Genomic DNA, 26495 nt, shown 5'->3' with positions numbered 1-26495 from the left:
TTGTCCAGATGACAGTAAATAGGTTAAATTTGTTATTTTGATTTCATATTTATATATTTACTGCTTTTTATAAGTTTCCTTGAAAATTTTTAATTATAAAAATGCCATCATATGAATTGCTTTTGGTTTTACGTCGAATGACAAGGGTATGAATATACAAAATTAAAAAAAAAAGTATAACTGAAATCGAGAAATTCTAGCCTGAGACTGTTACAGCGCTTAAAAGAGCTGCAGAAAGTATACTTGATAAAGGAGGAATTATTCGCAATATGGAAAATTTAGGCACAAGAGCTTTGCCATACAAAATTAGTTGCCATGACGCAGTGCACCGGGAAGGTTCATATTTTACAATATTATTTGATACTGCACCGAATAATATTGAGATATTAAAGGAAGAATTTATCCGAGATGTTGATTTCGTACGAAGAAATATTTACAGAGTTGAAGAAGAAGAAAAAATCGAATGTACGTTAGCCGAAGAATTATTACCTCCAGCATATAGGAAAGATGTGAAGGAAATGTTAGAAATATCAGCTAAGAAGCAAAAAAAGAAATTCAATTACAATTCAGGTCTTGATTACTATCCTTTCCAAAAATAATTAGATTAAAAACTTGATTATAGTAAAGAAGAAATAAATTTAAGTAGATAGATTGGAGTTCTATTGATTTTAATTTCTTTGGAATGAATTATACCTATTAGGCATTTTGAGTTTTGAAAATTCATAAGTCACTTACATTTTACTTATAGAATGTAGAATCATACAAATTATATCGTTTATGAATGCATCTTTGTAAAATTTATTTTTCCTTATAATAAAGCAATAATATTTCGTTAATGCACATATGGCCCAAGTATAATAAAAATATAAAATATTGTGTAAAGCTTTTAATTTTCTGGATCTACAATTTTGTTATTTAGCTCAATTATCTTTTTGCAAAAATCACCATTGTAAATATGGACGAAATCCGCTATAAATACATTAACTTTTGGTTCAGAATCACAGGTACATTTTCCAGGTCTTTGTTCTTCAATCCAATCAGACATTTTTTTGTCAACTTTTTCGGCAGTGCCTTTAAGTGAAGAGTAAAATTTTTTAGCTATATATTTACCATCTGGTGTGAGTATGCATTGCGACACATAACCGTATCGTGGGTTTCGATATTTTAACATATTGTTCAAATAGTTTTTAAGCTGTTTTATACTAGTAGTATTAGGCCACGGCGTTGGCCAGTTGTCATCAGCCCAAAATTTTTCTGATCGATTTTTGCAACGCCTATAAATAATTATGACTTGTTTTCCTTTATTTTCACAATTTTTAAGAGTGGCGTTACTAAGCGATCCATCTTGTGGTGCATAAATTTTATCAGAAAATATTCTTTGAATATCGTACTGAAGTTGTTTGTGGTGTGCTACTTCGAACCCATAAAAATGTTGGAAATCCAAAATTATAATTTCTTTTGGATGCTCGTCTAAAAATGAACAAACCTCTTTGAGAGGCTGAAAAATTTCCATAGCATAAAGACCATGTGCAAAATAGAATTTAGTATTATCTTTTAACGATATTCTTAAATCTAGATATCTAATACCTAGTTTTAATTGTTCAGTAATATCAACTGATTGAGTTTTTGACCATTTCCTTACAAAACAAGGTAAAAATTTAAAAATGTCTTTTATTTCTTCGTCAGCGTCTAAAGATGGTTTTGATGACCAGTTAATACCATAAGACATGCAATTGTGCGAACCTGGTATAGCTAAATTTATCACAGAATAATCTCTAACATCTGGTGGTAGTTCTTCCATCCAATTCTCATATGGATAAAGTTTAGTACTGCAACAACCCATTATTTTTAATTAGTTCCAAGTTGTTTTCTTAAGTAAATATTTTCCTGGTTTTGGTCATAATCTTCAATTGTGTCATTAAATGCAATATTTAGTTTGAAATTTTAAATTTTTTTAGGTTTTTCATATTGAAACAAAACTTTTGCAAATACGCAAATATTTATTTTTTCATGACATTGACCATTATTGACGTTGTCAAATCTTATGCAGTAAATTTTCTACATATTAAGCTCATTTATACAATGTCAAGATGTTCAAAAATACAATAATAAAAATCCAGTTAATTTTAGTAATTCAACTAGTTTTTGAATTTTAATATCTTATTGCAAATAGCCATGTATAATAAATGCCTGACGAATTTACCATATTATTTAATAAATTGTGGAAGATTTCGTCATTCTGCCGAACCTACTTATCTTGAGTTGAATTCGCTGCTAGCATTTGGTGTTTTTGTACGGCGGGTGTATTTATTCACCAATTTGCGACGGCAATATTTAATTTCCTTTTTTTAAATAAACTATTCTTTTTACCTTTGACAAATTGGAGTAGCTCTGTTTTCATTTCATATTTCTCTATCGTTCATATAGAATTTGCTAGATTTTTTAAGCTGTTTTCCACAAATACTAGACCAATTTGCAAATATAACAAAAAAAAAAGATTATGGAAGAATATAGTTAGTTATTTTTATACTAGAACTGAAATCGGGAATAGTTAATTCAAATATTTTTTCAAAGTCGGTCGACAAATAAACAACAGAGTATCCGGCATGTGGTTGAGAAAAAAATTTCGCCTACTTATGCAAAAAAACTACAAAGATATAAGCTTTTGTTTGAAAAATTGTGTTTTGAGAAAAAATGCTGAACTTAGTGTAATTGTCATTGCAGATAGTAATCACAGCTGACAAAAATACCGAATTGTATATTTACAAAACCTTATGAAACATATTAAGTCAAAACTACTGTAAACAACTTCGAGTTGAAATTTTAACTTTGGTATATTGAACAAATAACTCAATTTTATTTCCATGTAAGCTGGGTTTTAAACTTTTTTAAAGGAGGAAAACCGCTTTGAAAATTTCATTTCGCTTTTAATACTTTTTCGATTTAACTATCTAATTAAAATAGAGGTATGCACTCAATGAAACCACTCCGACCAAACTTATATTTTTAGTGTGTCAAACATTGTTAAAAAACATAAAATTTTAATTTATGTCGAACAGAGTCATCTGTCTTTCAATAGTTTTTTTTCCTAAGTTATTAATTGTCATTGAAGTTGTCATTAATCATTATTGAAAATTAGAATTGACGCTGTCAGTAGGGTAAATAAAGAATTAAAATATTAATTCTACAGAAACTTTGCCTTCTTAAAAACAAAAAAAAATTTAAATTTTAATCAAGTTTACATATAACTTATTTAAAATATTTTTGCCTCTGATCTAAATCAATTTAAAATCTGCGAAAAAAAGCATGGATGGTATTCCGAAAAACTCAAAGAGAAGAAGCCAAGTGTGGAAGCATTTTCAAATTAAGGATACAGAAAAGGCAAGCTGCAATAGCTGTGGTGTACAATTGCATTTTAGAGGTTCAACTTTTAATCTTAAAAGACATCTAGAAAATAAACATAAAGAAATAGATGTCTCCCAAATGTTAAAAAGTAATAAACCAAAACATGATGATAAAAGCATAAAGGTATGTAAATATCAATAATTAAAGTAAATTAAATAAAAATATTATTTAATCTATGCTTTAGTTTGAAAAATATGATTCAGATGATTCATTTTTTTGGGCTGAGGAAAAAAATAAATCTGAAATTGGAGAACCTATTGAAAACACTCATGATATTGTATTAGAAACGTCAAATCATTCAACAGCAAATGATGCTATTGATTCCAAGGATGAAATTCGTGTTGTTTCATTTGATTTCCAAGACTTTAAAAATGATTGCGACAATTTAAATATTAATGAAAACAATAAAACAAGTAAAAATTTTAATTTACAAATTGAAAGAGTTACGTTACCCCCTAAGAAAAAGATAAAAAGGACTCCACGGGAATTTATTGAAGAGAATGAATTTAGAGAAACACAAATATTTGGTGATTTTGTAGCAAGTCAATTAAGAATACTTAGTAAAAAAAGGAGAGAAAAATTGCAGATTGTAATTCAAAAAGCTATATTAGATGTTATTTGTGAAGATCCATTTATACAAACTGCTCCATAATTAGTTTAGTAGCTAATCCGAACACATGGTTGCAGAATCATTTGTACACAATATGTTATACCATTCAATATATCAAAATTTAAAATGAAAAATAAGGTATAAGTTTTTTTGGAACACAGTTTTATTTTGTAGTTAGAGTATTACATTCAAATTTAAATTTTGGATCAGAATTTGAACGTGACACAAATATTGAAATAAAATCGCAATTAAATATTTTATGTGTATTAGGAACTTATCGATCAAATACTTACTTCTGCTATTTAATTGTTATTCACCATAACTGCAAAATCGGACCTTCAAAATATTGTGCAAATAATCAATGATCAGATTTTGTAGATTGTTATAACAAACATTTTGTATTTTATGAAATATTTTAAAAAACGTTTAGTTTTCTAATAATGCAGTATATTTGAAACTTCGTATGAGACAAATTTTAAAACTAATTTTAGATGGTTAATTTAAATTAATTAAAAAAAAAAAATATTTTTTCGTGTTCACAACATGATTGGTTTATTTTGTTTGATTCGATTTCCAAAAATATATTTCAAATACAAATTTAAAGTGATTCAATTGTAAAGTACATCAAGATAAACTCATATATGGAAGGTTCGAATAACTTTAGCTTAAAATATAGTGGTTAAAAAAGAGTTATATATACCGTGATGTAAAAATTGTAAATTCAGGAAAAATATACACATATTTTCAATATAATATGTAAATGCCTCCTTTCATAAAATTTTTGTAATATTAATGAACATGTCTGTGGGGAGTTTTGTCTAAAAATTAATTGAAACATTAGATAATTAAAATATATAAGAATTATATAAGTAACTTTAATTACTTACAAATAAGAGCATGTATGCCAACCATAAACATAAATCCACAACCAACAGCAAAGCATTGAATTAAGCTTTCTGCCGAATGATGTAAATGACCAATTCTATCATTACCATTTAAATAGTTATTGTCTTCGGCTTCAAAATGATGATGATGATGCCTTTCTTTAACCATAATCTCAAAAAATATTACATATAATAATGTGCCAGCGGAGACCGCTTGTAGCATAGCAGCTATAGTAAGTAAAATTCCTTCACTTGTAATTTCAGTGTGACTTAAAATTTCATTTTTATCTGTTTCATATGAATGTGCGATTAATGATCCAATAAGAATACCAAATGGTGTGACCATTGCAAAACCTATAATATATATTAGAATCCATAATGGTTTTAATTTAGCTGCAACCAATTCGATTCCAATACAAAAAATTATAACAAATTTATGTGTACCGATGGCTAAAAATAAATACCAAATACTTGAAATATTTTTTTCTAATCCAACAGCTAGTCCTTCAAAAAGTGAATGAATTGAAAGTGCAAAAATTGCAACAAGACCTCTTAATATTGTTTGTAAATTTGAATAATTGTTATTATTTTGTCTATCATTATCGAATTGAAATGGTATTGGCGATGTATTATGATAATTATGATTTTCTGTTGATTTCTTTTTTATATTATTATTAAGATTTTGGTCCATTGAAAATGTAACACTTTTTCCGGTACGATTTTGTTTTGTTGGATTATCTTCAAAATTATTTGAAATATATTTATTTTCGATATCAGCTTGTGATGGTGGCGGAGGTATTGGAGGTGGTGCAGATACTAAAGTTTCCACAAGAAGTGTTGTTGATGATTCTGATAACGGATGATTTATACCATATTCTTGAATACCTTGTAAATGAATATAAGACATTGAATGAGAATTTATTGTAGATTGAATTTGTTGTTGATCACCAAAATTTGATGATGATAACGATGATAATGGACACTCCATCGGTAAGGAATCTCTTCTATAATTATTTGAAAATTCATCCATTACAATCATATCTGGATCGAATCCAAAATGACATTCATACGTGTCTAAAAAATCGTTACGATCATCATTTTTTCTAAAATTATACAAATTGGTTACAATGAAATATTGAAAATTGTTAAATAATTTTAGAATTTTTAAAATAAATTATTAAATTATCATATGTATTGCATATTATTAGACTAATGTATGTTTAATTATTTATTGATTGAATAGAATTTCATTGTATCAGTTATGTTTTTCTAGGTCTTTACACTGATAAGATCGGCAGTTAAAAATATTGAATTTTAACTATTAAAATCATCTACTAAATTCAATAAAATAATTAACCTACCTTTTCGTTATTCCTTCATCAATTTTTTGACGTTGGCATTTATCTAAATTTCGATTTCTTCTCCATAAAACTGATGGATTACATTTTGTTAAAGCATGATGTAATATCAATTCTGAATTATTTTTCTTTTCTCTTATACCAATTAAATAATGCATTAATTCTTCTAATAAATAAATTAAAAAAAATCCACAACAAATTAATAATTCACATGTTTGAATTCCACCCATACTATCGATTGTATTTGTAAATATTTTTCTTTTTTCTAAATTCTTAAATATTTCACGAATTTCTGGATGCAAATGTATAAATGATGTAAAAAATAATACACCACCACCGAAACATAATAAAAATTTAATTAATTGATGAAAACTTTTATGTTTTTTTAATTTTTGATTAACAAATACTTTGGATGATGATGATTGTTGTGTTGTTATACTATTATTATCAATATATTGATTTTGATTAACTGATGTTGATGGTAATCTATTTTGTAGATTTGGTAATCCTGTACTTTGATAATTCGTCATTGGATGGTCATCATTTTGATTTTTATTATTTTTTGATTTTGATTTTTTTAAATATTTAAATATTCTTGTAAAGAAATTTTTTATTGATAAAATTCTATCAAAAAATATTGGTAAGCAACCGAATATTATTGAAAAAATTCCAATTAAAAATAATATTGTTATTTTTGTTTTTAAAATATCATTTTTAAATTCATTATTGTTATTATATTGAATTATTATTGAATCGTTATTATGATGATGATATGTAGGCAACATGATGGTTATTATTATCCTTGATATTTGAATTACTTAAAATTAATTTTGAATTTAATATTGGTAAATATCCTGTAGAAAATTATAGATAACAGTTAGTGTTACGTAATAAAAATAATTCTGTATTTAGTCCTTTTTAATAGATATTTTTTTTTTTTTGTTACTCTTTTGTTCCGAGATCAAAATGAATATTTAACTAATACAAATACGCACTTTACTAAATAATATTAATGAATAAAAAATTAAAGGAACTCAGGAATACAAAGAGCATAGAAGTTATTGAAAAAATCAGAAATCTAACAATGTCATGTTAAAATAAAAATAAAACCTTTTCATTGTTTTTTATTTTTTATTTTTAGTGTATAATAATAGTAGTAAAAGGATATGTATGTATGTATTATGTAGGTGTGTGTATATGCACATTCATATGTAGAATTTATATTGCATGTTAAAAAGTAGACAGAATAGTTGGTATAATTGAATATGTATGTATGTACATATATGGAAAAGAGGGTTGTTTATATAAAACGAACCAAATAAAATTTCCTTGGCAACCATACTAAACAATATAATAATCCCTATAAGCAAAAATTATTTAAAGTTTCGCTTTATAATGGCAAAGAAAATAATTGTTCGATTTTTCATAATTTTCAATTATAATTTCCTTAATAGTAATAGCTTTTAAAATAGATTTAAAGAATTTTTGAATAGGGTACAAAAAACTCAAGTATTTGATTTTCTATTGATCTTTATTTATTGCTGCATTACGATATGAAGAAGAGTTCAATATCAAGAACTTTACATTACAAATTTATTAGTAGACAATTTGGTTTAAAGTAAGTAGGGACCTATACAAATTTTTTTCAAATTTCCTATAATTAATTACATATACTTTTGCTATATTTAAGAAAATTATGACTAAATTTCATAACCTATTTGAAAATTTCTATATACATATGTAGTTTTGAATGGTTTACTGTTGGTGCGTATTCAAAATTAAATTTCAATTATTTATATGTTAGCAGATACAAGTGCTATTTAGCAAACTTACCTTTTATATGAAAAATAGATTACGATTTCGATTCTCTCATATTTGTTATGAGTATTTGTAGCTACCTTATTTGTATAAGGAGAGACAAGGATTTTTTTTTTAAAAAAAGAACTAACTGGGTGCCCTTTAAATATTTATGTACATTTATACATATCGCACATTGGGAAGAATAACAGCCCAACTCAAAAAATTAATTTTGATTTCCGGAATTTAAAATATTCATAGTCTAGTGTAAATTACTAACGAAAGCGGTGTGGAACTATTCTACAAGTATATTATGAACAAATTTTTTTGTATTATTTTGTTACAGAAAATCTTTATATATTAAAATATAATAGTAATAAAAGTAAGTTTGCGACTCAGCATTTTTTACTTATGTCATTATTCTCGCAAATGTGCGATATATGTGCATGTATGTATTAATATTATATATACATAGATATATTTGCCTTATCCTTATTTACTTTACACAATATTATATTGTGCTTATTAATAAGTCAATGTAAGTTTTTAGTAATTTGTGCAAAATATAATAAAGAAAGGAAACCATAAGAATCATTTATAACAAAAAAAAAATAATTGTATTTTGTTTTTGTTTTTACGAATCAGTAAAATGTAACGGTTCTTATAGTAGTCGGGACGAAAAAGGAGACAAAAAGGAAGAGAATTTGCTTTTGTTCTTTTTGTTTTTTTAGCAAACACAATGTTCTACTTCTGATTTAAGGTAGACTGGGGTGATTTAATGCAAAAACAAAATTGTTTTTTGGCCTTAAATCTTTTTTATGAAGAAAAATATAGAATCGAATATTGAATTTTAATTAATTCATTGATTTTAAAAATCGATGAAATTTATAAGGTGTTTAAAAGTTAAGGTTAATATTTTAATTGTGAAAAAAATTCAAGATGTTGTTAAAGTTTATTTGTGTAGTTAGATTTGTAGAATTTTCAATAGACTAGGAATAATTTCATAAAAGAATTTTATTTTTTATAATTTTTTTATTTATTAATTTTTAATTTATTTTCTAATATCAAACTTACTATTATAATAACTTTAAATGTTTTGTTTATTTTTCGTGAAAATTAAAAATTCTTAAAATTTAAGATTCTATTTTATATAATTTTAAACTCTATATATAATATTTTATTATATTAGCTATACAGTAAAGTCTTAATAAAATCTACAATATTATTTAAAATTGGAAAATATCAATTAAATTATTTTTATAAAATAATTACAATTTGTGTACAATTATTAATTAAGTAATCTAAATTTTCACATTTATTTAAAATTGGAGGCAATTTTTTGTAAAACCAATAAAATATTTATTATACACGTCATTTGTAGCAAATTTTCTTCAAAACGTTTTACAATATTAAAAAAAAAAAAATTTTTGTTTATTTTGTTTTTTATCAAAAAATTATTGCTTCCGGATGGCAATTTTCATTTTGTAATCGAACAGAAATTAAATACAAAAATTCTTTTTTAAAATCACTAATTTTTATATATTTTAAAAAAATACTATTATTATCGTAATTCATTATGATTTTTTTCTATTCATGATGTTGATGATGATGATCATGATTTGTATTCTGATGTTGTAAATGATGAAGTTGATAATGATTTTTCTCTAATAATTCTCTTCCAGCAGCACGTATAATTTCAAGTTGTTCTTGTATTGATTTTTTTGTATAATCAATATCATCATCATTTTGATTATCATGATTTTTTGAACTATGCCCATGTGCACCATCTCCATGACTATGTCCATGATCATGTGAATGTTCGTGTCCAGCTGTAATTTATTAAAAAAAAAAATAAAAGAGAAAATTGTTAATAATCAAATTAAATTTAATTAATTATATTTTAATTTATAATTTTATTATTCTATTGTATTTTCAAATTATGTAGCTTATCAATATTAGAAAATAATAAATTCTTATCGTATATAATTGTAGAATATCGAGGAAAATATATTAATTTTTGAATGCATATACATATAGAAGTGTCGTATACATGTAGGAGTCCAAAATTTATTTGAAATTTAATTATAAAATTTGATATACGCATAATAGTATTGTTATATTGATAATAGTATTGTTATAGCAGTGAATCAGAATTATACAATAAAAAAATATTGTTATAAAGCTTATGGTTTTCCATTTTATGATTGCATACATAAAAAAGATATCAAATTTATGTAGAGCTCAAAATAAATATAGTGTTATATATAAGTTTATTCTTAATTTGTAAAAAACGTATATATTTTTGTAGTTGTATATGCAGTTTATATAACAGTGTCTAGTATAACAAAATAAACATCACTTAGTTAATAAACGTATGTATAGCTATTTGTATAACTATTACTAAAATTGTCATAATTTATAGATGGAAAATGAAAGCAAATGGAAAAGGAGAGAAAAAGATAATATTCGTAGCAACAATTCAAGATTAATAGGTAAATTAAGAAATAAACAGCAAAATTCAACAAAATTCAAACGTATACAACTACTGCACGGCGAGTCAATTGAAAGCGTGTCACAAAATTAAAAATAAATTAAATAAAATCAATGCTACCGTAAAGTTTGGCCCTCTTACTTAAGCTTCGTAGAAAAAACAGACGAATACAAGTTAATTTCACGAAACATAAGCGTCACCGGTTCACATATAGTCCGTACTATCACGCGGCACGTTAAAAAGCTCGACCGATCTCAAGTTATTTGGATTCTCTCTGTAAGAAACTCGAAATAATAAAACCGAGGCAATCATATGTTCCTGATTACAAGTTGATGAATGAAAACTATATCAGAGAAAGTCACCTACGGCAATGGGGCGATCTTAAGTTCCTGTCTGTTTACGTAAAATTATTCTTATCAGAAAATTTCGAATAATATAGCATTAGTAGCCTAACATTGTTGAATGTAATTATTATTTTTGATTTAACACATACAAATGTATCAAGTCAGTAGGTCTATCTGGTATAAAATTTGAAAAAAAACTCACCATTTTCTCTCAAAAATGAAAACGTCATCATTTTCTCTTATTTTTGCGCAAAGTGTCTCAGACGCATGCGTGTTTTTTATAAAGTTAAATAAAAATTTCTTATAACAGACAAACTGAATATGTGCGTAATATTATGATAAGAATATTATATTAATTTACTTTAAAATTAAAAAAAAAACAAATTTTTTTTTGATAAAAAATAAGATTTCATGATAAATTCGTGTTTAATCATTAAAAAGAAAAGTGCAAATGAATTGCTGGAAGGAAAGTCATTATTTGTTAAATTGTATATTTTTATTGAGGTTTCGTCTGAGGATTTCCAAAAAATTAAAATAAGAAAAAAATTTCGAAAATAATTTAAAAAAATTTTTATAACCCTTTAACATTAAGTATTTGTGGTACCTATAAAATTAAAAAACAATAAAAATAAGTTTATTGCAATTTTTACAAATAAACGTGAGATTAATTCGTCGGCTTTTTGGATTTTTATTTTGCTAAAAAATATTTTATGTATAGAAATTTTGGTTTCATGGTAAAAATCGTGAAGCGATAATTAAATAGATAAACTTTCAAAATATTTAACGTAAGTGAAAATAATTTATTTGATTTATGTTTTACCATAAAGTTTATAATGCTTTTTTATATGAAATAAACGAAAAATAATCACGACAATAATTATGTAGGTGTACTTGTGTAATTGCCGTTAAATTTATTAAATGAACATTTTCAGCGTGCTTAAGTTTTCACATAAAGAAAATAAAAAAAAAATTATTAAAGTTTCATCAAACAAATGATTATGTATAGGGTGATTCAGTAAGGATACTAATTGTTTAGGGCATCAAAAATGGATAAAATTTTTGATTGAAAGTCAAAAATTGTCGCAAAACTCAACGGTTTCCAAGATACATGGATTTTAATGAATTTTCACGAAATTTTTACTTGGCTAAACTTTTTTGCTTATAACTTCCCTTCTGAAAAACATAAATGTTTCAGCTGAACAGTTCCTGAAAGGGTTAGTAGAGAGCTTGAAAGCAACATATTATTTGGTTTTATATTTGATGTACTTTCGGAATTCGATATGTACATTCAAACTTTGAAAAAACATCAATTTTTTCTATTTTTTTAAATTTTTTTTCTCCTCTACAATTTTCTGTGAAAGTTTCAGAAACTTTAAATTTTTTGTTACTGAATTTTGATCACTTTATTAAGCTTCAATTTAAGTTCTCGAACAATAAAAAATCTTTTACAGTACAAGAGATATAGCATAGAAACCATTTCTATGTCCAGATTTTAAGGTCCCTAATAAAATGTTTACTATTTTTGGTGCCCTAAACAATGATATATATAATATTGTATTCTTTATTGAATCACCGTGTATACAAGTGCATAGAAAATGTAAAATTGGAAAATATGTATATGTATGTGATATCAAATATAGTTATGTATTTTTGACCTCATAGTTATATTAAGACCTTAAATGTAATTTAATTGCATTAAAGTCGGGAATATTCACTAAATAAATTTTCTAATTTCATAAACTATAACTCGTGAGATATTTGTTTGAGTGTAAACTAATTCGAAAAGTATGTATGTATTTTATCTAATAGTTAAAATTTTATTGCCGAATAGGTCTAAAGGTTTTAATAGATGAATAACATTTTAGTAACCATTTTCAGTTTGATCTACGGAAATGAATAAAAATTATTTTACGATAATATTGTTTGCCAGCTTAAATTTTCTCTAGTTTTTGCTTAGTATATGAATTTTTCGAATATCAAGTTAAAATAATTGAATTTGAAAATATTTAAATACTTAGAATAACTCATATATGGATTAATAACTATTAAATTGTAGGTATGCCTTCGAATATGCTGATTTAATGTCAACTTATTCTTTGACTGTCTTTTTACATATTATTAAACTTGTCTTTACAATTCTGATCAATTTTATCTTATTCTTCAATTTGAATTAATTTATAATTAAGAAATTAACTTCAATAAAATTAATTATTCCGTTGTAGCTATTAAATGGAATTTTAAATCTAAGCTAGCTTAATTTTACATACATAGTATTTGTTTTCTGACAAACACGAATTTTGGTAATTAAATTCATTGCCGATTTTATAAATTGCGTTTTATTACTTTAAAATTAATTTGTAATTTAAATTAAAATCATGAGAAAATATATAAAAAATATTTCTACTCTATGTTGTGATTGCTTAATCAAAATTTTAGCTTTTTAATGCTGCAGTTTACTTCTTTCAAGGCATGTATAACTCTTAAAGTGTATAACTCTTTTACACTTCATTTCACATACCAGTGTTGCAGTTGGCTTGTTTAAAAATATAATGAAATCTACTACATTTTTTAAATTTAATGTAGTGAATTAAGAAAGTGAGTTTATCAATATCGTAAAACAAACTAACTCATATAAAAATTTTCATTCCATTAAGAAACATTTTTTCAAACAAAACAGTTGATACTGCGTTATATAACTGATTATGTAGCAATTTTTATGAATAAGCATAGATTACCAATATTTGTTTGTGAAGATAAAATAATGAGCCTTATTCTAGTTGTCGAAGTAGAGCGACAATTGTCATTACGACTTGAATTTCATATTCTAAGCGGCGATCGCAGTGACAATCGTCAGGGAATAGCGGGAAAATGTGTTTCAGCCATATTCCAGTTGTCGTTCTGATGCGAGATATGTCGTAGTGAAACGACGTTTTTTGTCGAAAAGTATTTACAAGTGACAAGAAAGAAGGATTCACCAAAAATGCAAGTTAAAACAAAAGAATTTAACAAAATCATAAAAAAATTAATTTTATACATAAATCAAGTCATAAACTATATAATTTAATTTTTGTTTTTAGCGTGAAAGTATTTATAAATTTAATGAATTGGAAATTTCATGACAGGACACGCCTTTTACGGGTACTTGCTTTTCCCTCTAATATATTCAGTAAATATTTAAAGACCTCCTTTTTAGAGCTGTCGCTAATCTTAAGTCTTTCGATCCTTAATTGTTTTTTTTTTTTTAATTTCATCACTACCGGAATGAGATGAATTCGTAAATGCAAATGACATTTTTTATTATTTAAAAATATAAATATATACACTGAAAATTTTTTTTGTTTGAATTTTACTCGCCGAAATTTCTTTTTAAAATGTATCAATTTCACTTGAAACGTTTCATTTTCGATTATTTCTCGCACTCACGTCACTCGACAACCAGAATACCACATTTCAAATGATGTGACAGCGACAACGACAAATGTCACGTAAGTGACGCGACAACTAGAATAAGGCTCAATAAATTGCATTTTACGCTATAAGTTTATAATGATCTGCGTTTATAAAAAGGCCCCGTATATTAATAGAAAAAGTAAGAACAAAATCAAAACACAAATTTCCCTTATAGAAAATTCCCTAAATTTTTGTTTTACTAAAGAAAATGTATTTGAATTGCAACCCTAATTTAAGTACACTAAGTCCTCGAGATACGACATCTTCTAATACGACATTTCGAGTTATGACATGATATAAATTTGAACATATTAGAAAATCGTCAAATGTTTTGCAAAAATCTTAACTAATTTGCTAAGTATGTAGTAGATTTACAACTTTGTTTTACACAAATTTTCCTACAAATTTTTTTCTTCTCTCTCTATTTTTCTCCCTTTGAATTCAAAAGAAAACTATGTAGAATAAAATTAATTGAATGTAAAGAGTGCGTACATACGTTGAAAGATGTAAACATCACAAATAAATCAAATTTCAAATTTAAAATGAATATTTCCAAAAAAATTTTTAAACGCAATAGCTTTGGCCAAACAGAATAGAAAAACAACAAAGAAAAAATTATTTTTCGGTAAAAAATTTAAAAATGGTAATGAATAATTAAACACCATTTATATAAGTAATTTAGAAAAAACCATTGAATATTTTTGCATTTAAATGAGTTCTTTATGTACGATAAAATCAAATTACGATATTATATTACGAAATTAACAATTAAGTATGTTAAATCTAAAACATAGTAACCTACTTGCCTACTTGTAAAAGCAATCTGTGTATTATTCTAATGAACTTTTAAAATTCAAATTTTTATTTAGCGAAAATCTATAGCTTTGCCAGATATTTTGAGCTTGTGTTCCAAAAAATCGTCAGTTCTTCTTTTTTTTTTTAATTACTTGAACTAGCGATTTGAATGCGTAAAAAAAATTAAATTAATAACCAAAAAATATTTTCAATTTACTGATAGAAATCTTATACTAATATTAACTAGAGCTTAAGATAAAACATTTATAAAATCTATTTAATTTTTGATAATACAAAAATAATCTCCCAAAAAAAAAGAATTATAATAATTACGAATATTTTATATATGTATGACGCGTTTCGGATTAAATTTTAAATACCAAAGATTAAAATAGAAGTGAGTAACTCTTTTGTTATACTATTCAACAAATGTATAAGAATTTAAATATTTAAGAGATATGAAAGCATGCATTTTGATATTCGACTGTAATTATCGATTAAGCACGAATTAAAAATAATTCTGATAAAAACATTTAAATTTGATTAAGAAATTTTTATATATACTCGTATGAATTTATAATTTTTGTCAAAACTGCGATGATTGATAGTTTTGATAACCATTTTTACAAATTCAATTAAATTAATTTGGGAAATAAGACAATTTTCTATTTATATACTGCGTACACAATGATAGTGACACAAGTACACTTGAATTTTGAAATGAAATTTTTATTGATTACAACAATGTACCTATACAACGTAATCAATAAAATGTACCTATACCTACTAGTTATATGATGTAATTAAAATGTCGTCCATCAAATAGAAAAATTGAACTTCAATTTTGTATTTTTGTGTGTTATCTTAATGTTTAAATATAATTAAGTGTTATACTTTAATTGTATAACACTTAAATTATATGAAAATATGAAGTTTAATAAATAATAACACGAATTTCTCATTAAACAGATCATAAGTTAATAATATTGAAAATTGTATTTTGAATCTAAAAAAAATTTTTATACTGATAATATGATAGAAGTACATACTTCAAAATTAATATGTCAACATGCTAAGTTATTTGAAACATAACAAGGTGTATAGAATCAAAACATCAGGATTTAATAACTGTATTTTTGAATTTTGTAATTCGCCACTTAAATAATGTGCCCTGACGCTTTTACAGTCAAATTTAGTATGAAACATTAAAAGTGTGGATGTCGTCAATGTTTAATCGTTAATATTCTGGTTGAAATGAGTTGAAACGTTTTATTAAAAATTGAACTCTTCGGATGTATCAACAGCTAAGACTTAGATGAGGCCATTATTTGCAATAAAGTATATATCTAATAAATATACTGGGTGGCTCCTGTTAAAGTGCATTGCCATACACCATTGTTTAGAACCTCATGAGTAGACAAAATTTTGTTATAGAGGTGATGTTCACAGTTCAACAGGTTGGGAGTTATAGGGGCTTAAAGTCAATTTTGACTGCTTTTTTTTTCAATTTTGAAATTTAAAGTATAATTCGGTATGCATGTGTAGAACAGGCGCTTTATTATTTAATAATTTGAAAACCTCATTTGAATTTAATCAATTAATCATTTGAAAACCTCAGAATAAGGTTCTTCTTACGAATAGTATCTACATTAGTTATAATCTGTTCAGATATCGCAATCCCATAAATTTAAAGTTCAAAAATTTTGAAATTTTAGCTTTTCATTTTTAAAAAGCGTTAGTTTTCTAGTTGACGTAACATTGAAGCTTTCTTCAATTTCGCCACAGGCAACCTTGTCTGCTGAACTTAAATTTGATATATGGGTTGTGTTTCTACCTGATTTAGAAGTTATTAAGTAAAATAGAGTACTGCAAATGTTATTTTATTTCAAATTTTTTTTTTCTTCTATGACTTACAAAAATGTACAACAATCGTTCAAAATGGTGTCTACCTTCTATTGTGCAAACGAGACACCCTGTATATATAACCAAAATTTTAGTTTAACTAATTTTTACTAAAAATGCATTATGCTTTTACAAATTTAATGAATTCAGCTCTGGAGCTTCAGTGATTGCGAGGGTTTTATCAGTCCGAGAATGTAAAAGCCAATTTTGAAATTATCGTAGCTTTTCGATTTAAACTATAAATTTTTATAATTATGTAAATATTTTATAAATTTTTGGAATAAAAATTGCCTACGGGTATACTGCATTAAACTAATCAAGGGCAAGACCCATTGTACATAATTTAATTTATTTTTTATTATTGAATCGTTTTTTACACCGAAGATGCACAAACATAGTACATAAAATGTTAATACGGTAATTATAAGTCGGAGTATATTTAAATAAGTTGCATAACAATAAATTTTATTAAAATCTTAAAGTATATGTGCACAAGTATAATATATCAATTAAAATTTGTTATATTATACATGAGTATATCAAAGATTTAATTTTTGTTATAATGGACCAAACCTTTTTATTAGATTTTTATTTATGAGTTTTTTAAATAATTAATCTCTTAAGAAATATTTTATGTAAAAGTATGTTATTTATTAATTTTTTTTAAATACGATTTTAGAATAAATAATTTTTATGTGAATTGTAAATAATTGCGATTTAATGACGGCCACTTCTTTTTCATTTTGTGTACAGTAGTTCTCAAAATAAATATGGTTAGTATATAGAACTTTAAAGAAAAAACAAAAACTTGAATCATTATAGAAACATAAAATTTCTTGGATGATCTTTATTAAAATATCTACGATTTTTTATTACCTATTAAAATAAAATGAGCTCTACATTAAGTTTTACAACAATAACGCATTTATTGATTTTGAAAGCAGTTTTTGAATCGCTGTTTTATAATGTTTATAATAAACTACAGTTTAGTTCAAAATTTTTTTTCTTAATAACAATGTATACAAAATATATTTAAAATTCATTAAGAGTTTAAAGCAATTTGTATATAATATGATCGTGATTTCCGAAAGAAAAGAAAAATAGCTGAGCTTGATGTCTTGAATTATGTTTTGTGCTACTATAATTTGTTTAAGTATATATTTTAGTTGTTTTAGTATGGTAAATTAAAACTAAATGTTGTAATAATAAAATAAATTTTATGAAAAATATGTATATATATATGCGAGTAGTTTGACTTTGTAATTGAATCTCCAATTACTTTAATAATTTTGAATTTACTTGAATTTTATACTGGCTTATTTATTATTTAAGGTTTGTATTAAATATAAAAAAGCGAGAGATAACAGATTTATAAATATTTTGTTGAATTACATATGTTGGCCCCTGTAAGTATGCAAATTTATAAAAATATCATATGCAAACATTCATCATGATCATTTCATTCACAATTTTCAAATTTATCACAGTTGCACAAACAAAAATACCAATCTTGCTTAAAATTTCTAAAAAACCTTATTTTTAGTTGCAGTTCTTCCAAGAATAAAAACAAAATTATTAATGTAACCCTGCAATTTTATATTTGTAAAATTGCTTATATTTGATTCGGCCGTCGTGATTGAATAAGTATTTTTTGGCGCCATAGTATAGTTATTCGAAATTTAATTTAGCTTATAGAAAAGAATAATTAGTTCTGGTTTAAACCAACACTATATTGGATAACGTTTTAAAATAATTTAATTTAATTTACTATGAAATTCAAGGACTCTCACTCACGATTATTGTCGAGCAAATAACAAGCAAAGTATAGACAAAATGTGCTTTAAAATAATTATTTTTTTTTATTTTGGAATGCTAGCGCTTTTACGTTTTATTAATAAATCAAAACTTCACAATTTTATGCAGTAATATTAATTAACTGTCACGTATTTAATTTTTTTAATAAAAAATAAATTCTTGTTTTTTTTTTCTTTAACAAAAATTCTGCGACACTATGGTGAAATATGCTAAGTCAATTTATGATAAAATTAAAATATTGTAGTATGATGAAGTATCATGTGGATTTAAAATGCAAAATTAAAAATTGAAATTTAAAATGCTGCAAAAATTGATTCGATTCGAACTTGAATATTATTTTAAGGGGTAGAAATTTAATTGATAGTAAACAAACACTCATTAAAATGTAGTAAAATTTACAAAATCTAATTAACAGGGTTTAAACCACTGGGTAAGTTAAATAACATTTTCAATTAATATTTAGCGAATTTGAATTTAATTTGAGTTGCTCAAAATTATTTTAATTCTATTAAACTTGATTTACTTAAAATTTATATATTCTGACTTAGACTATGCTTTGTTTGCTTGCCACAAAAAACAAAAATGAAAGTCAAAAGAAGAAATTTTCATATTGAACTTTACACGTGCCCATCTCTCTTTTACACTTTTTTTTTTTATAAATAAAATATAATAAAACGAACAAAACAATGTTAAGACCGTCTAGCGTTTTGAATAGCGTTCACTTAACAATATAGTATATATTGAATAGTACGGTATGAGAATTAAAATATTTTTCAAATTAATAAAGAAAATTAAAATTCATTGAACATCACTTCATTCAGAAAAGGAAATTTTCATTTTTCTATTATTGTTTTTATATGAAATTCTTAAACTATAAGTACTTTAATCTTAAACTATAATGAATTCTAAGCATTCAATAAGTCAATAATTTTAATAAATTATTATTGAGAGAGTATTCTCTTCCCCCCATCTTCTTCTCTTTACACTCAAAATGTATAATTTAATTAGCATAGATTCATTATTGAATTTCATTTTATTATAATAAAAATAAAAAAACAATTTCATGTGTATATTATCATAATTTTTGTATATTAAAAGTTTACTGACATTCTTTGCATATTGAATTTTTGTATTAATAAGGCCATAGAGCTATTCGTATTCAAAAAAATATTTGACTTGTAAATGAATTCATAAAAGCGAAAGTAAAAAGAATTTTATACATTAAAATTTTTAGACACAGAAATCATTATTGAGTATAATAAGTTTTAGAATAAAAATATATTGAAGAGACTTGTGTATAACAGTAAGTTGATAATGATGTGATGACATTATATTTTAAAAATCGAATGAACTTTATGCTGTTGTTACCGGCGTCTATATTGATTTTGAATTTTATTAAAATAGAAAAGAAATTTTGATTTTATTGCTTAATTTTTCTAATAAATTTTATAATTTATAGTCAAAATGTGTTTTACATAATAGTGTACGTATGTAAGAATATAGCATACTGGTTACAATTATTGACACTCTTTTCTCAAAAAATATTTTCTATTCAGAATTGTAAAAAATTCAAATTGGATATTCCTTTTTCATAATCATATACAAAAATTTATTAAATATTAAATAAAATTATTAAAAATTAAGTTTATTTGCGTGAAAATCAAAATGTACAATTATTGACACCCCGGTACAACTATTTTGTACAAATTAATTTATTCAAATAATTGCCTACGTAGTAATACTGCATGTATTAAAAAAAATTATTACAATTTTTTATATGCTTTAGGCTAGATATAACAGTGTACCAAAACTTTATAATTCAAGAAATAAGTCTAGTAAAATTTAATTTATTTAACTTTTATTCTTATTTATACAACGTTCGAAAACAAAATTCCCGAAACAAGTTGATAATTAAAAACTATATCACCGATTATTCTAAGAGAGCACAATCTAATCAATTTTTGCAAGCAGTCAACCTGAGAAATCAAGTAACTTAAACCACGTAATGCGAAACTGAGAAATTTCTTCTGAATGAATTTGATCCTTGAAAAATCAATAGTACGATAAGGCGGACGCATTATTGTAATACATATATTGCAAATATTCTATAATTTTAGTATTACAGATGTGCTTTATAAAATTCTAAATAATTTATAACAAATTTATATACTAGTTATCTCTACTATTATGTGATTAATAATTTATTACAAACATTACTGTTACAACTATATCATAATATTAAATACACGAGTTCCGAATTTTGTCTAAGCATTACTTTTAATATTGTACCTAAAGAAATATTCTGTACTATACTTACTTATTACTTGTAATAGTAATTACATAAAGTACATGGCCGTGTTATTTGCATTTCAAATTAATTTACATACATTTAAATAAAGATTTCTTTATAAAGTTTTTCTTAATTTACTCTATATGTAAGTAATACGGAAATAAATGTTGATTTTCTTGTTATTTTTTTTTTTAGCTTATTCATGCACATTTTGTATTTATTTTTACAAAATTTTATTTTCATTGTATAAATTAACCTTCAATATTGTTTTAATATTAATTAAGTAAATTTCAAATTGATTTCATCTCAGTTTATGTTGTGGTAGATTAACAGATTTATGTTATCGTAAAAATTATATTGTAATATGAAAGTATATGCAAGTATTATAGTTTGTTAAATTGCTTTCTTCTTACAGTTTCTCGTTTAACTGCCAATTTAAATGTATAAAATTTCTTTACTCGAATAATTCGAATGATTTAACTGAAGAACATGAATTTTGGGAAGTCATTTAAGGTTTTGTCATTAACCTTTCCATATCGTGTCTCTATCCTTATGAAAACTTTTTTAGAAATGAATTGGTCTTCTTAAGTTTTAAAATTACTTTTTTTCTGCAAAGATTTTATTCCAATAATATTATACTTAAAAAAATAATCTAATACTTAATAATATCGTAATTATAGTTACTAAGTTGCATCTAATACATCTAAATCTAATTGTAATTTTAATATTATTTATTTAATAACATGATTTGATTGACATTTATTTTAACATTTGAGGTTAAACACGTATACGTAAATGTATAAGTAAAATTATTAGTTTTAGAATTACGATTGAGGAATTTCACTTTGCTATTACGTATATATGAGCATTATAATATGACAAAGTTCAATTAAATATTCAATATTGAAAACATAAAAACATGTAAAATGTCATTATGTCATTTAAAGTTAAGAAATTAATTTGAGTGCGGTAGTAAACTGTTTTTGTAAATGAAAATCTTTACACTCCTATGCTAGCCGTATGTTCAGCAATTCCAATTAAAATAATTCAAATTGCTATAGTGTTATTGTCAATTTATGTTGCAATGGTATATTTAAGAGTCCGCCAGCTTGTTTGTTTACAAAATTTTTACAACGTCAAAAATAGAAAAATTAAATTTTGTATACAGAATACATACATCTTAAATAGAAAAGATCTTTTTCATATACGTTTCTCTGACAAGTTGTTGCACTTCAAATTCTTTCAAATATGTTCCGTACTTCATAGGTTATTATTATTTTCTGATGTTATAAGTTCTATTTCCGCACTAAGATTAAATCACTAAAAATTGCATTGCCTTCAAGATTTCACCTAAATGTATGCAAAATGATATACGATAAAAAGAGTTATTAAAATTGACTTCTTGTACCGTGCACCTTCGTGAAGGAATCCTATTTAATTTGAATGTGATCGCGTAGTGGTTCGGGTAGCTGTTTTACAACTTTACAAGTTATTTTGCTGAATCTCAAAAAATATTGAAGTTATAATATCAAAATCTCTCACTGTGTTAAATAAGGTAAAATTGAAATTTACCTCATGAGGTAAAGTTGAAATTTGCTGACTCCTTATGGCCATAAAAGTTTAATAGTTAACTAAATAGATCATATCTTAGAATCTATTTAAGGTAAAGTACTGAAATTTTGTATAAAAAAATATAGTAAAATGGCCATTATTTTTGTTAAAATCTATTCATGAAATATCATGATTGCTTACGATAGCTTTCAAACAACGTCAAACGCTATTTTGCATTATTCAAATTAGAAATTATTGAAGCTATAACATATAAATTATTAAAAACACGTAAATTACTTGGGACTCTTCATTGTATTTTAATTAATACAGTTATCACAGAATTGACTAGGTTATCTCTATACTTATTCTCGTTTAGACCTAAAATTTTGTAAATAAGAGTAATTAGAAGTCTTTAAAATAGCAAAACTTTCCTGAAACAAATTTTTGATTTATTTGAAAATTTGTGTTTAAACACTGATTTTAATTACAGTTAAGAACTCAATTTAGACCCAATTTCACTTTAAAAACTTAAATATTATACTTAATTTTCACAATTACATGTATCAATCCGATAATATCTGAAACAATCTTAAAAATTAAGTTCAATTATTGATAACATTGTTGTAAAATTTTATGATATTGAATGATAAGTTTTTAATTAAGAAAGAACAAATGGAATGAAAAAAAAATGAACTTGACATTTTTGTGAATTTTTAATTATAATTTCGTCAACATTCTTGTTTTTTTGTTGAAACTATCATAAAAAATTCTTGAAGAGAAATTCACGTGACATATATGTGTGTACGCAATAATTGAAGGTTTAATATAATGGTAAGATAATAGGTTATAAAAGGATGTAAGTGTGATATAATAACATTGTATTAGGTATATTAGAAATTTTAAGAAATCCTATTTTGTGTTTTATAGAAAAGAAATTTTAAGAAACATTGTTATGGGCAATGTGGAGAAGAAGTATAATACAAAAAATTTGTTTAAACAAAAGTTGACTTACAGAGGCGATTTGTTTCTCAAATACACTTCTGATTAAAGCCTTCGTATAAATAATTAAAATTTAATTTATTTAATTGTTGTCCAAAGTATTTAGTTTGGCTTCTAAAGATTAGTTTTCAAAATTCAGTCGAGTTTCAATATGGGTTAAGTACTATTACAATAAATATTATCCTAATTAATTCAAAGACCATCTCCAGTTACAACCGGTTTAAAAAATTCAAAACAATTTCTTGGAGTAGATCCAAAGTTTATTAACCACTATTGTTGCAGAATACTGAATTTCTATATGAAATTTAACCCATTATCTCACCACCAGCTATTTATTTATTTTAAAAAGTATCAAAAATTTAAAAATGAAATACATAGGCGCATGAAAATACTTTATTTAACACTTTTATTTTATTTTTATAAAATTTTATTGTAAAGCAAATATGATAGGTGTTATGTAGGTCCTATAAAAGTATGATTAATAAATATTTATGAATTTTCAATTTATTTTTCTCCACACCTTCTGATTGATTTTTATAAAATGTTTACATGCTATCGAGCAGAAAAAGTATAATATCGTAATGATAGTTGAATGTTGTACAAGTATTATCAAGGTAATTTTTATCAATGAAGTATACAAAAAAACAACAATTTTTATAAGATTTTGTAAGATATGGTTATTATAGATACAAAGTATTATTTTGTAAAATCATTCAAATTAAAAATTATTGTTAAATTGTCTGAATTTAAAACTTAAGTGTGTGCTCCTTGTGTACATATTGTGATTATTTCCTCGGGAAAAAGTAAATAAAATCTTAAATGGAGATAAGATAATAAATGTATAAAAAGTTAGCATAATCATTTAAAAAATATTTTTTTAAATATGCCTTGTAATTAAGAGCCTATGATTTGTTGTACATATAAACTATAAATAGAAAACTAAATCCGTTGTTTGTTATAAAATTGACATAACTCAAAATTTGCAGATTTGAGAAAATTGAATTTTAATTTTTTTTTTCTTATAGCATTATTTTATATTTTATTGTAAGTGATAATTCATAAATGTTTTTTCTGTATAAGTATAACTCAATCGTATTTTCGAACTGAAATGAGCGAAACATAAAAACATTATAGGTCTATAGGGGATTAAAAACAGGATATCTATTCATGTTTAACAAAAAAAAAAGCTACAATTCTCCTTGAAATTTCTATAATCAAAGTGCTTTATTTAATTTACCCCTAAACCAATTTGTTCAATATTAAACCATGCAAAACTTTATCTTTTAGAAATGTACATACATATGTATATGTTTAAACCGAACTGCTCCATGTTACGTAATTTCTGAAGAGAACGATTTCCGAATGTTGATAATAATAGTCAGGCTATTTGGTTAATATCCAAATTTCGAATTTTTCTCTTATATAGAGCTGAAAAAGTTCAACTGCATGTATATTATTCTTATAAAATGGCTGATATTAAATATTGTCTGACATTAGAAAATTGATGCTTTATTAGTCTGTTTAGTATGAAAACCAAATTTTTGATCAAAAAAATTAAAGAATCTGTTTCTAATTACGCGTCCCGTTTGTGCGCTTTCTTAAACTCGCGCGCTTATTTTATCGTAGAAATTCAAATGAAACAACGAAAAACGATAATATTATTCCATTTTTAGGTATCTTATAAATATTTGTGAATTGACGTCTTAGTATAGTGTAACAACTTACTATTTGTTCCTAAAAAGCAAATACTATAAAAAAAAAAAGTTATAATTCTTTGCATGATTTACGGTACTAATTTGGATCTTATAATTTTAATATTCTATGAACTTAGCAGTATTTTAATTAAGTGTATTTAATTATAAATTCTTTATTTATTCAAATAAAATGAAAAATTTTTATGGAGTTGATTGCATATTTGTAAAATGTGTTAATGTACTTATAACCTACTACCTCTACCTAAAATTAAAATTATACTTGTATGGTTTAAGCTGTATAAGTTTCGTTGAGTTTGGTAAAACTAGACAAGAATATTTTTTTACGTGTACCTATACTTTAGAACTAAATTAAAATAAACGGATTTAAAAATTCTAATCACTTTTCATATTTCAAAAAATATTATTTAAGGGAATTTATTTTACGGTAAAAAAATTCCTCTCTTTCAATTATAAAAATTCATTTTATTATAATCAAGTCTTCATATTTTAAACTTCATTAAAAAACACAATATTTCTATTTGAGAAAAATTTTAATCCAAGTACGTGAATAAACTTTTACATACCCATGTCTCACGCATTCCTTCTTCACCTCTTTACCACGTAAATTAATTAAAATAGAAAATGTGGCAGAGAGAAAAGGAATATAACCTAAAATTTTTTCATTATGCCTTGTAATAAATTTTATATCTATAAATTTTAATCTCTCTTTTTTTGCATGGAATGTATTATTCTGCGGATTACCAACTTATTTTGATTAAATTAAAAAATTATGGGGAAAAAAACGCAATATTTAAGATCTGCCATAGCAGCTATTTTAGTTTTCCCTTACAATTGTTATAATTCAGTTATTGATAAGAAATCAAATTTAACAATTCGAAATTTTAGATTAAAATGTAAAATAAATTAAAAATAAATATGAAGGCAAGGCTTTAAGGTTAATGTGCTTTTGATGAAATATAAAAAAAAATAAGAACCGAAAACAATAAAAAAGAAAGTATTTTTAGAGTTGGCGTGAAAAATATTTTAAAATAAAATGCTGATTATACTCGTATATTTAAACCTTAAATGTTGAATTTCAATTTATCTCCA

The 26495-nt window shown here is 24.5% G+C and overlaps 5 protein-coding genes across 5 annotated transcripts in view; 2 read left to right on the top strand and 3 right to left on the bottom strand.

The window, feature by feature from the left end:
* Positions 1 to 703, top strand: LOC129615428 (probable 28S ribosomal protein S6, mitochondrial). The gene is made up of 2 exons (XM_055530637.1): positions 1 to 146; positions 201 to 703. Exons 1-2 carry the CDS (start codon positions 102 to 104, stop codon positions 597 to 599), a joined length of 444 nt encoding a protein of 147 aa, XP_055386612.1. The 5' UTR covers positions 1 to 101; the 3' UTR covers positions 600 to 703.
* A 70-nt stretch (positions 704 to 773) lies between these two features.
* On the bottom strand, positions 774 to 1981 carry LOC129615382 (PI-PLC X domain-containing protein 2). The gene has a single exon (XM_055530551.1). It carries the CDS (start codon positions 1841 to 1843, stop codon positions 887 to 889), a length of 957 nt encoding a protein of 318 aa, XP_055386526.1. The 5' UTR covers positions 1844 to 1981; the 3' UTR covers positions 774 to 886.
* A 1173-nt stretch (positions 1982 to 3154) lies between these two features.
* LOC129615431 (uncharacterized) lies at positions 3155 to 4245 on the top strand. The gene is made up of 2 exons (XM_055530639.1): positions 3155 to 3528; positions 3590 to 4245. The coding sequence occupies exons 1-2, from the start codon at positions 3307 to 3309 to the stop codon at positions 4055 to 4057; spliced, it is 690 nt and encodes a 229-aa protein (XP_055386614.1). The 5' UTR covers positions 3155 to 3306; the 3' UTR covers positions 4058 to 4245.
* Positions 4246 to 4556: 311 nt separating this feature from the next.
* Positions 4557 to 6477, bottom strand: LOC129615414 (uncharacterized). Its single transcript, XM_055530615.1, has 3 exons — positions 6261 to 6477; positions 4903 to 6002; positions 4557 to 4833 (listed from the first exon to the last, which is right to left on the bottom strand). Exons 1-3 carry the CDS (start codon positions 6413 to 6415, stop codon positions 4805 to 4807), a joined length of 1284 nt encoding a protein of 427 aa, XP_055386590.1. The 5' UTR covers positions 6416 to 6477; the 3' UTR covers positions 4557 to 4804.
* A 2748-nt stretch (positions 6478 to 9225) lies between these two features.
* The window catches only part of LOC129615140 (protein zntD-like), a 38755-nt gene continuing 21485 nt past the window's right edge, over positions 9226 to 26495 (bottom strand). The window contains exon 2 of the mRNA XM_055530217.1: positions 9226 to 9883. Coding sequence (XP_055386192.1) covers positions 9642 to 9883 — 242 coding nt within the window. The 3' untranslated portion in view covers positions 9226 to 9641. The remainder of the gene's footprint in view (positions 9884 to 26495) is intronic.

Source organism: Condylostylus longicornis, unplaced genomic scaffold (genome assembly GCF_029603195.1).
Source record: "Condylostylus longicornis isolate FDR11 unplaced genomic scaffold, ASM2960319v2 ptg000135l, whole genome shotgun sequence".
Lineage (NCBI taxonomy): Eukaryota > Metazoa > Arthropoda > Insecta > Diptera > Dolichopodidae > Condylostylus > Condylostylus longicornis.
This window is presented reverse-complemented; position numbering and strand designations above follow the sequence as displayed.

Bases quoted from the DNA above. Each gene is read 5' to 3' on its own strand.
- LOC129615428 (XM_055530637.1), top strand. From the start codon at position 102: ATGCCATCATATGAATTGCTTTTGGTTTTACGTCGAATGACAAGG. The intron at 147-200 runs GTATGAATATAC...GAGAAATTCTAG, and splicing joins TTTTACGTCGAATGACAAGG to CCTGAGACTGTTACAGCGCT.
- LOC129615382 (XM_055530551.1), bottom strand. From the start codon at position 1,843: ATGGGTTGTTGCAGTACTAAACTTTATCCATATGAGAATTGGATGGAA.
- LOC129615431 (XM_055530639.1), top strand. From the start codon at position 3,307: ATGGATGGTATTCCGAAAAACTCAAAGAGAAGAAGCCAAGTGTGGAAG. The intron at 3,529-3,589 runs GTATGTAAATAT...TCTATGCTTTAG, and splicing joins ATGATGATAAAAGCATAAAG to TTTGAAAAATATGATTCAGA.
- LOC129615414 (XM_055530615.1), bottom strand. From the start codon at position 6,415: ATGCATTATTTAATTGGTATAAGAGAAAAGAAAAATAATTCAGAATTG. The intron at 6,003-6,260 runs GTAGGTTAATTA...GTATAATTTTAG, and splicing joins GATGAAGGAATAACGAAAAG to AAAAAATGATGATCGTAACG. The intron at 4,834-4,902 runs GTAAGTAATTAA...ATTAATTTTTAG, and splicing joins TGGCATACATGCTCTTATTT to ACAAAACTCCCCACAGACAT.